At 35.5% G+C, this 14613-nt stretch overlaps 1 protein-coding gene across 12 annotated transcripts in view; it reads left to right on the top strand.

Moving 5' to 3' along the window:
* mpp2b (MAGUK p55 scaffold protein 2b) overlaps nucleotides 1-14613 on the top strand; it is a 45403-nt gene that overhangs the window by 20773 nt on the left and 10017 nt on the right. For 9 of the 12 annotated variants that reach the window (XM_081392583.1, XM_081392584.1, XM_081392578.1 and 6 more), the window contains 4 exons: nucleotides 8894-8994; nucleotides 9725-9877; nucleotides 9971-10126; nucleotides 11499-11726. In XM_081392583.1, coding sequence (XP_081248709.1) covers nucleotides 8894-8994; nucleotides 9725-9877; nucleotides 9971-10126; nucleotides 11499-11726 — 638 coding nt within the window. Of the gene's footprint in view, nucleotides 1-1222; nucleotides 1388-5240; nucleotides 5267-8893; nucleotides 8995-9724; nucleotides 9878-9970; nucleotides 10127-11498; nucleotides 11727-14613 lie in introns of those variants that run through there. The other 3 variants (XM_081392582.1, XM_081392580.1, XM_081392577.1) reach the window with 2 other exon arrangements.

Here is a 14613-nt window from a genome sequence, read left to right as displayed (position 1 = left end):
TTCCAATGGACTTGGGCTCGAATTGATTCAGTAAAACTGACTCCATTGTTACAGTTTTTTACAAGTGCTGAGGAAGCCACTGGAGCTGAAATACAGATATAATAATGGGCGTTTCATTTCCGACATGCACTGTAAGCTGTTGACCAATCACAATAGATTGGGCCATCTGACCAATCAGAGCTGAGTATGCTCTCAGAAAAGAGGGGTTTAGAGAAACAGGATACTTTATCAAACCATTTCAGACACTGTGATAAAAGACATGATGTGCAATGTATATTTTGAGAAAATTAAATGTTTTTCTTTCTTTTTTTAATACCTTGTATGCATGTTGTAAACCTATTGTAGGAGACCTACAAAAGAAATGTAGGGACACTAAAATAGAAAAATAGCTGCAGTTTTACTTATATTTGGATTTGAATTTTGTCTGTAAAATTATCTTGAAACATGTGAATGAAAAAACTTGTTTGAGTAATTTGAGTAAATTTTACTTATTTTTCAGTGTGGATATGATAGCTCAGATCATATTGGAGGTAGGCTACCTCACAAGAAATGTTTCATTGAAAAGTTAATATTGAGATCTCTGATTGCAGATGCATATTGGCAGGGTTTGAGATGTTGTTGATATCTGAAAATCTACAGCATCTGAGATCTAAGAGACCTAAATAAAAGACTCCATTTACTCTTATGTAATTTAATAGGAGAAACATTTAAGGAGATTAGCTTTTATAGAGATCTCTTAAGTAATTCTTCTTATACAGAGAATTTCCACTCTTTGTTCGCGATCGCATTTGTCATTTTGTCTTCCTCCTCTGTTCTTCTATATTCTGTCTTTCCCTTCTGCATTGTCTCCTCTTATTAGGTCTCTGCGTTTAGTTTTGAGCTTTCTCTGTGGGTCTATGCAGGCATTGAGACAGACACAGTCTTCAGCTGTTGAGAGGGAGTGATGGGGAGGAGGCTGAAATTTTCTGGCAACCTGTGTATTTGGAAACAGTGCTGTTAGAGTCAGATAGAAGCAAATTAAGAGGCAGAATGCAAAGACGCCCAGTTGTGTATGCTGCTTCAAACTACCTTTTATAGGGAGGGGGGATGAAGAGAGAAGACTAAAACGGGAAAAACAAGGAAACCTGAGGTGTTACCAGACAGGGAGGGAACAGTCAAGAAATTAAATATCTAGGAAGGTTCAAGCAAGAGGAAGAATGAGAGGTTGGGGAGCTTTCTGGTAACTGATGCTGACGTCAAGGAGATGAAAAAAAGGGAAGGAACAGAACATAGGGAAGGAACGCATGTGAATTAAAGGCAGGAAAAGAGGTTTGAACTATGGCTGGAAGTCTCTATAGATTGTCCCTGGAGGAGATTGGATCGATCAGATCTCTAGAGGGTCCAGGAGGTAAGACAAAGAGAACAAACGATCAGCTCAGCTCTTCAAAAGCATGCTGTGGTGTCACTGGATAAATAGGGACTTTAGTTTTTGTTGTGGTTTTGCAGTTATAACTATACATGCAACTATAATAATGGATGAATTGATTGAAATGCCTATGAAATGTTGGTATCGAGAGTTGTCATATTCTCATTGTAGTTGATAACATGATCAAGTCATACCACTTTTGGTGTTAAATTAAAATGTTTAAAAGTTAGATGAATCATAATCATTAGGCATTATTTGTGCACTATAAACATCTTTTTATAATTGCTATCATAGTGATTCTATTTTCCCATTCATGGTATTATTTTTCTATCAGGTCAAATTAATTGTTCTTTTGATCACAAATCACTAACCATAATTATGAATAATATAAATAATCGTAAATAGTGCTTTTTATTGCTGTATATATTTTGTATTTTAAAGGCATTCCTAATGCAATGCAAAATATACCAATATACCATATGCAATCTATTATATTTATTTCCACAACTTCTGATACATTATAATACTTAATTATTTACTCAATGCCAATAAGGTAAAACAAGACAAGATGCAAAAGCTTATGTAAGCAGTTGTTTAGTAAAGGACTAACACATTAAATTAAGTGAGGGTGTCAACTTGTATTTGATATACAGTGGGTTGTTTTAGAATGAAATAAACCAGCTATACTACAAAAGGCCACAGAAATAATCAAATCAATTCACAGTATGCTTGTGTTGGTTTTCCCTACAAAAATGAAATCACCTCTTGCAGATTGATGTCTTTAGTCCTTATTTAGCATTCATGACTCAATGTGTCAAAGTTCGCATGGGATATAATTGTGTGTAATTTATCTTGTAGAACCAGTATGTCCTATAAAAAATAACTAATATGATTTCTGATCTTTTACATTTGCAAATATAAGATTTTATCCAAAACATCAAAACACTGGATGGGAACATGAAAATGTACTAAGGCTATAAAGAATGTAACATTATACATGTTTGGCATCATGTTAACAGTGATCAACAGCACATTTCATGTGTTTTATAGTGCTATAACGCACAATACTATTGAATAGTGTAAAATCTAAGACCTTATTAATGAATTCCCTTATTCATACAGGCTTCATATAAATTGTCATAAAAAATTTTCATTCCTCTCTAGAGCAGACTGTGTGTGTGTGTGTGTGTGTGTGTGGAGAGGAGAGACAGGGAGTGGTGCATTGAAAGAGAAGTGACAAACTAGTGTCCAATTAGCTTTGTGTTTGAGAGCACATCCTGTGTTTGTTATCGCTGCCTGGAGAGAATGAGTCTGAGTCCTGTATTTCCACATTTCCTCTCTCTCTCTCTCCCTTTCTCTGAGGTTCAAAATACAGTAATTAATGAGTGGAATACATTCCATTGCATCTTTTCATAAAAAATGCAGTTTTCTCATATTAATACGGACAGTTTCGTCGTTAGACAACTTTTTATTCTGAATTAAAATTCCAGTGACACTTGAAATGGTTGACAACATATTGACAACGTGTCCTTCCCAAACACAGTAAGCAGCATCAGCCTCATGAATATTCAATCTGCCTTTTGAATTATGCATGATTACATTCAATCACGTGCTTACACACCTGTAGGCCGGCTGGGTATATTGCATGAATAGGTGGGCTGACATTTCCTATAAAATTTTTTGAAAGACCAACAAGATGAGCCGCTTAATATTCTAGATGTGATGTGTCAAGCTGTTGAGAAATCAGTCGAGGGAATTTCGGGTGTAATAATGACAGACTGCATCTAGGAACTCAAAGATTCAAATTCACAACTACAGTGGGATCGCAGATGGAGCGAAGGAGATTTGATCAGTTGTTCTGGGGATGATATGTGATTTCTCATCAGATGATATGAATTCTACAGGGTATTCGGCAGATGTGTGTGTTGTGTTCTTTAACGGTCCTCCTGGAAACAAAGCCGCTGTGACGCCAAACCCCCTCATAGAAGAAAAAAAACGTCATGTTTACAACTTTGACAAATGTACTTATCAGGATGAACTAAACTGGATTTACAGGATGAACTGTGATTAATTGCTTTACATGACGGTCAGACGTCTTCTAGGCCAATGAATACCTGCCGTCATTCCGAAGGTATAACTAGTGTGAACTGGGCATTACTTTACATTTTTTTCATTTCGCCCATGCTTTTATGAAGTGATTTATAAATGAGGAAAAATAAAAACAAATAATGATAGTTGTAACGATGCATGATCAGTCAAAGTAGGGTATTTATGTAGAAAAATATTTCAGATGACTGAACCTTTATACTTTTACATATAATGCAGTATTCCTCAGACGTTTTTGCATACTTAAACCCTTTCATATCAGAAAAGGGAGATATTAGAATAATTTTTTATTACATGCTTCATTTCCGGACAATATTAGTTTCTGTGGATCAGATATACATCTGGTATCGTAAGTAGATCATAAAAGAATCGCAATTACACTTGGCTCAGTTGCTGTTACAGTTGGCTCAACAACAAAAAATTAACACAACGCTTTGCATTTATTTTTTTGAGTTCTGACAACTTTGAATGAAACTAAAAAAAACGTACAAACATTAAACAAGCAAGTTATTAAAAATAACAGCATTAAACACTAAAAGGTCTTTCCCTTCACTAAAAAAAAAAAAAAACACACACACATAAAATAACACTTAATTTCAACATTTATTTTTAACACTTACCCAGTCCCATGCAAAGCATCAGACTTGTAACCCAAAGGTTGCCAGTTCAATTCTCAATACCAGCAGGAAAAATGTAGGTGGTGGAGTGAATGAACAGTGCTCTCTTCCACCCTCAATACCCACCACTGAGCTGCCCTCAAGCAACTAAGGTAACCCCGAGTATGGGTTACCATACTTAGCCTTCACATCACGTCACTCTAACAAGAAATCCACTGCCCATTTTCCCAAGTTAAGTCACTAAAACTAAGGGTGGATTGAAGGGTCAACACTGTATTTATTGATGTAAATACAGAAACCAATTAAAGATTTGGTATTACATGCAGGCATTTTTAAATGTAAGTACAATGTAAAAACATGTATGTACGCAATAAGTGCATTGTATTAAATGTTCAATTTAAATGTTAGTACAGTAGTTATAGACACTTAATATAGAGTTGGACTGAAATATTTTCACTGTTATTGTAGATATTTAGCCTGTGATCCTTTTTGGAGAGCTGTTAAAAGTGTAAAATGGACTTTTCAGTTATGTCAGGGCCCTAATTTGGTCTTTTAGTATTAGTAAATACATTTTTGGGGGCCTTTTAATTATAAGAGTTAAAAAAAAAAAAGTATAGCCACTGTTATGAGTGAGTGTGTACAGTACCAAATGCACAAACCAATATAAGATCACTAGTAAAAGATAAGACGAAAAGCATTAAAGCTAAGAAATTATCAAGATTGAACCCCATGAGAGGTTTGGAAATATGTAATTAGAAATTAGGTTGAGGCATTTTTATTCAAGTAAATGAGAAGAGGAATAAATGTGAGTAATAATTTGGGCTCTAGGGAATGAACAGATTGCATTTAATAGATCACTTGCAGAAATGAGTTGGAGGTTTAAGTTACTTCATTTTTATACACAAACATTTATAAAAAAAAAAAAAAAAGATATAAATCATTAATGCAAAATATATATCTCACGGTGTGGTGCAGGCAGAAGAAGAGGGAAAAAGTTCCAATGCAAACTTTTACTAACAATATGGCACAGACACACTTAATAGGACAGAGATAAGACGATGAACAAGGCAAAACACAGGGCTTAAGTACATGGGGAAACAGATCAGGAAAACGAGACACAGCTGACAAGACTAACGAGGTAAACAGATGAGTGGCGGGAAAACAGAACAAAGGAAGACATGTGACTTACGAAAATACAAACAAACACTGACACGTGACATTATATATATATATATATATATATATATGTATATATATATGTATATATATATGTATGTGTGTGTGTGTGTGTGTGTGTGTGTGTGTGTGTGTGTGTGTGTGTGTGTGTGTGTGTGTGTGTGTGTGTGAAAGCAAATCAAATTGCCAACAATGTCTTTTTTACTGATTATACGTGTCTATGAAGGTATTTAAGAGCAAATACATAAATATTGAGACATCGAATAACATTGAATGGCTGTATTTTTAAATACATGGCCATCTCTATGAAATGAATTGATTGTAACTGTGCTGGATGAATATTATTAGGAGACACAATCAGTCTCAAGTTTGTGCTCCACGTGAGGAAATGTCCCTCTAAATGAAAGCAAAAACAGGCATAAAGTAAAAACAGTGGCAAAATTTGACATTTAAAAAGTCATGGGATGAATCAGTTAAATAAATGAAGAAACATAATTTGATGACACAGTATGCCAAATTGTAACCTAGTTTGTCTTGTCAGCCAGGCTTCATGCAGTATGAGTGTGAAGGAAGGTTAATAGTTCCAGGAAATGACTGTTGTACTGGTGTGGAAACTAAATACCACAGGCTTTCTCCATTTCTGAAGGAGTGGTGGAATGGAAATGAATCAGAGGCCAAACGCTTAGTCCTGAGTTGGGAAAATAAACAGCAGTAATGTAGCTCTTACATATAGATAAGCATTGCAGAATTTCAGAGACCTGAATTTAACCAGTGCTGCAGCGTGAGAAAGACATATTGTGACAGTATACAGTGACAGATTCTTATTGAACATCAAGGCATGTCCTACAGGTAAATTTGCACAAGTTAGTCACGTACTGTATACGTTCCATACACCTCTCCATAAAACATGTTTTAGAATTCTAATCAAGCATAGCTTAAAAATCTCAGGGCTCAGACTCAATAAATGTGTGTATTTCTTTGGTGTGTCCTTTCAGCTTAAATGTCAGTAAGTCTCGGCAGGATGTCGACATTAAGCTAGTAATGAGCTTGACCCTTCTGCTCAGAGACACACCAGTAGGATGTGTTTCCATAGAGAGCTGTGGTATAAATTATAGCAAAGAGGTCTATAATACCTGGAGAGGGCTCTCCTTTAGCATACGCATTAATCTCAGTGGTTGTTGTTTGGCTGGCGAAGGACTCTCTCAGAATATGCAACCAAATCCTCTTTGCTCACGGACAACATCATCAACAACAAAAGAATCTAAAAGAGAAAGGAGTGGCATAGAGTTTTAGCAAAACTCCTTAAGCTGCTTTGGATTTCTATCTCATTAGAACCCAGATCACAAACTCTGTTCCAAACACTAGTCATTTGCTGTGAAAAAGAAGTACACTTTAGCATACTTTTAAAAAGAGTACTTAGTAGAGAAAGGATATACTTTACAAGAGTATACTCAATGCAAACTGAATGTATTGTTTTCAGACACTTAATTGCATGTTAATTGCAATTAAATGAAAATTTATCATAGTTTAGTTTTATATGAAATACAGTTAGCTGAACTTTTGAGAGCTTTTTTTTTTATCACCTATTACATGTTGGATTCAAGTACATCTTTATATGTAATTTGACATTATTACAAAGTGCACTTAAGTGTGTTAATTAACAGTCATGAAAGTGCACTCTCTTTAAGTACACTTAAGTGGCGGTTTGTTTCTTTAGTATTAAAAAATCTACTTTTAAGATTTGAATTTATACCATGTAGGTATATATTATACCAAGGACCCAAATATGATAATCCCCTATATATATATATATATATATATTTATGTTTTTACTGACCAAATTAATTGTATTTTTGTAAATATAAACAAATTTTGATTTTGATGGCTCCAACACACTCCATAAAAGTTGGGACCGAGGCAAAATAAAAGTGAATATCCGAGTTAAACTGTTTAGAAACAGTCCACAATTAGCAGGTGAACTGGTGATAGGTGATCGTCGTGATTGGGTATAATAGTACCATCCATCAAAGGCTCAATCTTTGCAAGCAAAGATGGGTCATGGCTCACCACTTTGTGCCAAATTTCAAATTTTACTTTGTGCCAGAGAATTGTCATACAATTCAAAAATCACATTTCTCAATGCAAGATTGCAAAGTATTTAGGTCTTTCACCATCTACCATACATAGTATTGTGAAAAGATTGAGGGAATCAAGAGAAATCTCAGTCCATGTAGGGCAAGGCAGGAAACCTCTGTTGAATGTGCGTGACCTTCGAACCCCCAGACAGCATTGCATGAGAAACCGTCATGCTGCTGTGTTAAATATAGCCACAACCATGAGTTCTCAGTCTCAAAGACGAAAAACACCATCCAGACTTTCATCAGCGACAGGTACAGGGCAAACATCTGTCATGGTATGGTGGTGCATCAGTGCAAACAGCATGGGTGACTTGCATATGTGTGAAGGTATATTTATGTGGAGGGGTATATTGGGATTGTACAGAAACATATACTGACATACATCAAGATGGCATGTTTCCTGGTAAGCAAGACAATGCTAGGCCTCATTCTGCACATGCTACGTACAACAGAGTGGTTTCTAGAAGAAATGTGCTTGACTGGCTTGCTTGCAGTCCAGGTCTGTTTCTTATTTAAAAAGTATGGTGCAGATTGACCATGAGGGTCTCGTGGATCTCTCTAGAAACATTTTTTTTTGGTTTTTTTCATTAAAATAAACTCTGTTTGAGTATGAGGAGATTGAGCTTTGATGGTTCTCCACTGCATTGATCTTCTCTCATGGCTGTTCCAGTGCTTCTCAAGTATGAAAAGAAACATGTCTTTTTTTTTTGCATCTATGTACAAACAAGGACTTCAATGGATAAATTATGGCTATTCAAGCAATCTATAAACATTATTTTAGCAAAATGACTCATAGAAGACTATAAATCATCTGCTGTCTCTCTGATCTGCCCTGGAACATGATGTTAGATGCTTTTAATGAGGCTTGTTTAAATAATGAGTTGCGCACTGAAGAGAAAGAACTTAGTCTTTGATCAGTGGGAAATACATCTATTTCCCATTGACATGTTTCTCATTTTAACAGTGTATAGGGGAGTTCTTCTGAAATAAATATAATTATCTCAATATTCATGCATTTTGTGGTTGCTACAATTTTTGTCTCCAGAAGTGTTTGTCATTAGTGTGTCGGCAAGTCGGCAAGAAACGAAAGTTGCAATAGTCTTTTCTTCCCTGTTGTAACATATATCCGAGTGAAACGGCTTCTCAAACTATAAGAAATGTATTAGTGTACTGATAAATCATTTATAATAATAGTACTTCAATATTCCATGAGAAATCAAGAATTGTCCATTTTTATTTTATGGTGAATTTAAACTGTAGTTTGAGTGTCCCCTCATGCTGTGGTTCAAACTTAATCCAGATTTATGTACAAACAGGCAGCATTTGCAGCAGACTTTATCAGCCTGAACCTTAGACACCAATGGGGCAATGGCATAGACTGCCAATGGTTCTAATAAACCATTGAAAACAGTTATGAAATGGCCTGAATCATTTTGTCTTCCTGTCCTCAGCAATGCTGAGTCTTCTGGACACCTTGAGTGACAGCACCAGTTCCACCACAGCCAATGACCTGGACCTCATCTTTCTGAAAGGAATCATGGAGAGTCCAGTGGTGAGACACCCACTTTCTTAACTTGATGTCCATTTGTCAACATGAGACTTTTCTTTAATTAAGAGTTGGGTCTCTGTCTGTAGATAGTTATCATATTTGATCCATTTATCAAAATTGAAAATGTGAGATATAAACAGGCAATTGCGATTTACAAAGTCTGAATTGTGAGATATATAAACTTGGAATTCCGAGAAAAAGTCAGTATTTTTCTTCCTCAGAATTGGGCTTTATACTGTAGCTCGTATTTGCAAATTTATATACTTTTTTTGTCGCAATTCTGCCATTTTTTTTTTTTTTTGTTTTTTTAATTCTTGAGTTATAAAGTCCAATTCTGAGGGGAAAAAATACTGACTTTTTTTCTCAGAATTGCAAGTTTATATCTCACAATTTTGAAAAAGTATCCCGCAATTCTGGCTTTATAATTCGTAATTGTGAGTTTATATCTCAGAGATGTAAACTTGCAATTATGAGAGAAAAAAGTCACAATTATCTTACATTTGTTTTGATTTGATTCTGTGGTGGAAACAAGCTTCCATAGCTTTGACAGCCACTGTCACTACAGCAAAATATTGTAAAGTTAGTAGGTTAGCTCCTGCTATACAATGTCTGATGTGTTATAAAAGTATTCACAACAGTGGCAGAAAGCATCCCAATCGAATCTCACCTTAACTTGTTCGGACCTCACATTTTCTTCATATTAAAGAACTTTTAATGTTTTGTGTGTGTGTAGTCTCGAGAGCACTACGAAGAGCCAAAGCTGGAGGCGGTGAGGGACAATAATTTGGAGTTAGTGCAGGACATCCTGAGAGACCTCACCACCCTCACATCTCACAGTCAGGCGGCGCATGAGCTTGTCTGCATCCTCAAAGAGCCTCACTTTCAGGTCCAGAGATTCAGTCTAGAGCAATATCTTCAATTGTGTTTCCTATAGATTTTTAAAGTGGTTTCCCTCAATACCTGTTTTTTTTGTCTACAGTCTTTGCTTGAAACACATGACTCTGTAGCTTCCAAAAGCTACGAGACTCCGCCTCCCAGCCCCTGTGCGTTCATGGACCCTGCGTTCATCAACCAGCCTGTTCCCCCTGATGCTGTCAGGATGGTGGGCATCCGCAAAGTGTCTGGAGAGCACCTGGTGAGACCTGACAAACTGTGTGCTGTTATTTGTTGTTATATGCTTCTTTTGTAGCTGTAGGTAATGTGAGCACTATGCAAATAAAGCTGAACCTGGATATTCAAATAAGCGAGACATGACTTTGCTTTCATAAAACTAAAATGGAGCATTGTAATGTGAGCTGCTCATTAAAGATGAAGCGTGTCATTTCTTTGCCACGAATAGAACAAAAACAAATGTAAAAAAAAACGACTGTTTCTAAATAGAGCTCTTTCACATTTCCAGATTTGGAACATGGACTGTAGTACTTTAAGATTTCTGTAGCAGTACATGCACCAGGGTTGTTATTGTTAAAGTAAAACTAAAAATAATAAAAAAAATATTTTTGTTAATTGAAATAATGCTGAAAAAAAGAAGCTAAATGTTGCATTGGCAACTAACTGAAAAAAAGTTAAAGGTGAATCACTGGAAATAAATAAAAATGACCTGAAACTGAACTAAAACTGAAACTAAAATAAAAACAAATGAAAGGTAAATAGTTATATTTAAAAAGAATAAAAACTAATAAAACACAAAATCACATAGCTAACAAAACTAACAAAATCACATAACAAACTTAAAAAAAAATAAACAAAAAATACAAAGAAACAATAAATATAAAAGCAAAATATTAATAAAAAATATAATAGTGTATATTTAAGGGCAATCATTTTAAATATAATTATTATAATTAATAACATTTTAATTTATATAATTATTGTATAAATGATTATGGATTTCTATTTATAATTTATTATTATAATTTACAATAGAATAGAATGAGTATAATAACAATATAATATAATAACATTAAACGTTTTTTTGTATTACCATTTGGTCCAACAACACAAGAAAAAAAAATACACTATTGCATTTCCAGGACGTTCAAGAGATTGATTACGGCATTTAGAAAAGTTTTACATTTCAAATGTATCGTCACTCCCTCATTAGCTCCATCAGACTAGTTGTTTGTAATTAAATGCCAGGGTAAAATAACAGAGTATTGTGTTATAAATGTACATCTCATTTTAAAAAAAAATTAAATACTGTATATATAAAAAACACTTGATAGATTTACAGAGTATGCATCATCACAGTCCCTGAAAAGGGTCCAATGGATAGAAGTATATTTAATAAAAAATTACACATTTCATCTGGGAATTAGCCATAACTTTTTGGTGAAAAAAGTTTTTTCTTTCATATATAGCTTTATTTTGCACTCTCACTTCTACCCTAGTGATCGATAAATGTAAATTAGTCGAAGAAAATTGATATTGTTATTTAAGAAGCACTCAGCAAAAAATGTAGTTTTTGTGCCACTTTTGTTTGAATCACATCCTGTATTCTCTACCAGGGTGTGACGTTTCGGGTGGAGGGCGGAGAGCTGGTGATTGCTCGGATTCTGCACGGGGGCATGATAGATCAGCAGGGCCTGCTGCATGTGGGTGACATCATCAAAGAGGTGAACGGAAAAGAAGTCGGGAGTGACCCGAAGGTTCTTCAGAACATGCTGAAGGAGTCCAACGGGAGCGTGGTCCTCAAAATCCTCCCCAGTTACCAAGAACCACACACACCTCGACAGGTGGGCAACATTCAGTTATTTTGCAGAATTGTTATCCTTTTTTGAGTAGTAATTGTAAATGTATGTAGACTATCCCCTCAATGAAATCACATTAAAAGTGGTCACAGAGACACATTTGAGACATGTTACTGTACTACCAGGTGTAAATGATGTGTTTTGCCTGTCTGCTAGTAATTTATTTAACCACTCCCACTGCTTTTATGTCACAAAATTTTACTGTTCGGGGTCTCTGGAGGACCCAAACATCCTGAGTGTACAGCTTTCGCGAACAGCGCATAAGGTTTAAGGCAATAATAAGTGGTGTTAACTCTAGCTAGCTATTTCAAATTAGTGAACGTTACTAGTATCATCTTACTACACTAGCTAGCTATTTCAAATTAGTGAACGTTACTAGTATCATCTTACTACTCTAGCTAGCTATTTCAAATTAGTGAACGTTACTAGTATCATCTTACTACTATGCAATTAGATAAATGACGTGACAAAAGCAAATAGAATCCAGTATATTAATTGAAGCTGTCTACAGTGGATGTGGCGCGGTACGACACGACAAATTCCAGACGATAAATAATGCCCCGTTCTACTTCTGATTTACTCCAAACACTTGCTGGGTGGGGGAAGATTTGTCAGACCACAATGTAGTTGTTTTTTGAGGATTTCCGTTTTTTTTTTATTATTATTTCAAAATAATAGTATTAAAATAGTAGGGTTCAAAAACTTTTAGTAAACTATTTTTGGTTTATTTTAATAAATAAAATGATTCATTTTTGTTCAATAAATATACTATCATTAAAATGTGTTCATTTTAAAAATACAGAAACTATTCTAAAAAATTATAAAATATAAATTCTAAAAATTATATAAAAAAATGTAAGATTCTGAAAGCATTGAATGAGATCCCATAATAATAATGTAATAAAGCTTTACTGTATAGTAACAAATACATATATCTAACCATGTCATGTCAACAAATGGAAAAGTCAGCCAGCTGTTTATTATCATGTTAATTATTGTGCCCTTCGCCCCGACTGCAGGGGCGCTTTTTACCCCAAATACCATACTTTTACATATTCTTTCGTTATTAAAAAACTGTATTTTTTATTTTTTTTTTACTTTGAACGAAACTGAAAATCGTTAAAGGAACACTCCGACTTTTTGGAACTTTAGCTTATTCACAGTATCCCCCAGAGTTAGGTAAGTCCATACATACCTTTTTCATTTCTGTGCGTTCTGTAAGTGTTATTTGACGCACCCACCGCTAGCCTAGCTTAGCACAAAGACTGGATGTAAATGGATAATGGTAGCATACTAATCCCAATAAGTGACAAAATAATGCAAACATTTTCCTATTTACATGTTGTGATCTGTATAGTCACAGCGTGTACAAATAACAAGGCTATATGAGATAGAGACCATTTTTCATCGTATAAATACTGGGAACTATATTCTCACTAGGCGTAGGAGCACTGCTAAATCAACAACAGGGTGTCTCGTGTGCTGCGCTAATCACTCCGCCCAAGTAGCCACTCCGCCCAAGTAGCTGTGCTCCTACGCCTAGTGAGAATATAGTTCCCAGTATTTATACGATTAAAAATGGTCTCTATCTCATATAGCCTTGTTATTTGTACACGCTGTGACTATACAGATCACAACATGTAAATAGGAAAATGTTTGCATTATTTTGTCACTTTGGGATTAGTATGCTACCATTATCCATTTACATCCAGTCTTTGTGCTAAGCTAGGCTAGCGGTGGGTGCGTCAAATAACACTTACAGAACGCACAGAAATGAAAAGGGTATGTATGGACTTATCTAACTCTGGGGGATACTGTGAATAAGCTAAAGTTCCAAAAAGTCGGAGTGTTCCTTTAACAAGACCATTGTCTCAAAATATAGACATTAATTTTAGCGATTCTTTTTGCTACATAAATCTACAACATTTTAAAAACATTAAATATGAGATCAAATTAGCGCAGAATCAACTTGCGCTGCTTTCAGCGATCGCGTCAAGGTATGTACAAACTAGTGGTTTAGATCTAGATCTAGTAGTTTAAAAGAAAATATGTGAAAATATGTAAGTCAAATGTGCCTTTTACCCGGTGTGCCTTTAGCCCCATTGTACCCTATTAGTAAAATAAAAAGACTCTCATTTGGGCGCCCCTGTGGATGAGCTGCGCCCCTAGCATTTGGCAATTCCGCTCATTGCCGCTGGCCGGCCCTGGGCATTCCAGATAAATGAACATGAGTGGAGATAATTCTCTCTCTTCTACAGTGTGATCTTTCTCTAAGCACATCCGAGTCCTAGCAGCAACTATAACAGCATGTCAAGTCCAAAATGGGTGAAGGTCTGTAAATAATGGCACAAATACCAATAAAGCATTAGTGAACATGTATCCTAAGTAAATCTAGACAGTGATTTTTAACACCAAAAGAGGGTCTGTTTGGTGCAAGCTGTTCGTAAAGCTGTTCTAGTCCCTAGTATCCAAATTACATGTGACATAACCACACCCTTTTACCATAGTCAAATGAATTTGCCAAAAAAGGAGGTTTGAATGTGTCTGACAGTTCAGTAAGCTTGAAAGCTCGACAGACAATTGACTATTTGGGCAGTCAGTCATTATTATCTGTTGTAAGGTCAATTGGATCACCCGGGTGACTATTAATACCGGGACCGAAATGCTCTGGTACTCGCATGCTGACACAAACATGCAAACACACATGTAACTAACATCTACTGTAATAACCTTGGTTCAACATTCCTCTAAATTGACATCTTTGAGTTCAAACTTTGGTTTGCCCTGCCAGGTTTGGGCACCTGTCTCCACTCCAGAGCATGCTGGGAGATTAGTGCATTATGCCAAAGCCCTCCCTGTTTTTGACACTGCA

The sequence above is a fragment of the Scardinius erythrophthalmus genome (assembly GCF_964197995.2).
Source record: "Scardinius erythrophthalmus genome assembly, chromosome: 18".
NCBI lineage: Eukaryota > Metazoa > Chordata > Actinopteri > Cypriniformes > Leuciscidae > Scardinius > Scardinius erythrophthalmus.
The sequence above is the reverse complement of the archived record's forward strand: the minus strand, read 5'-3'. Positions and strand labels throughout refer to the sequence as shown.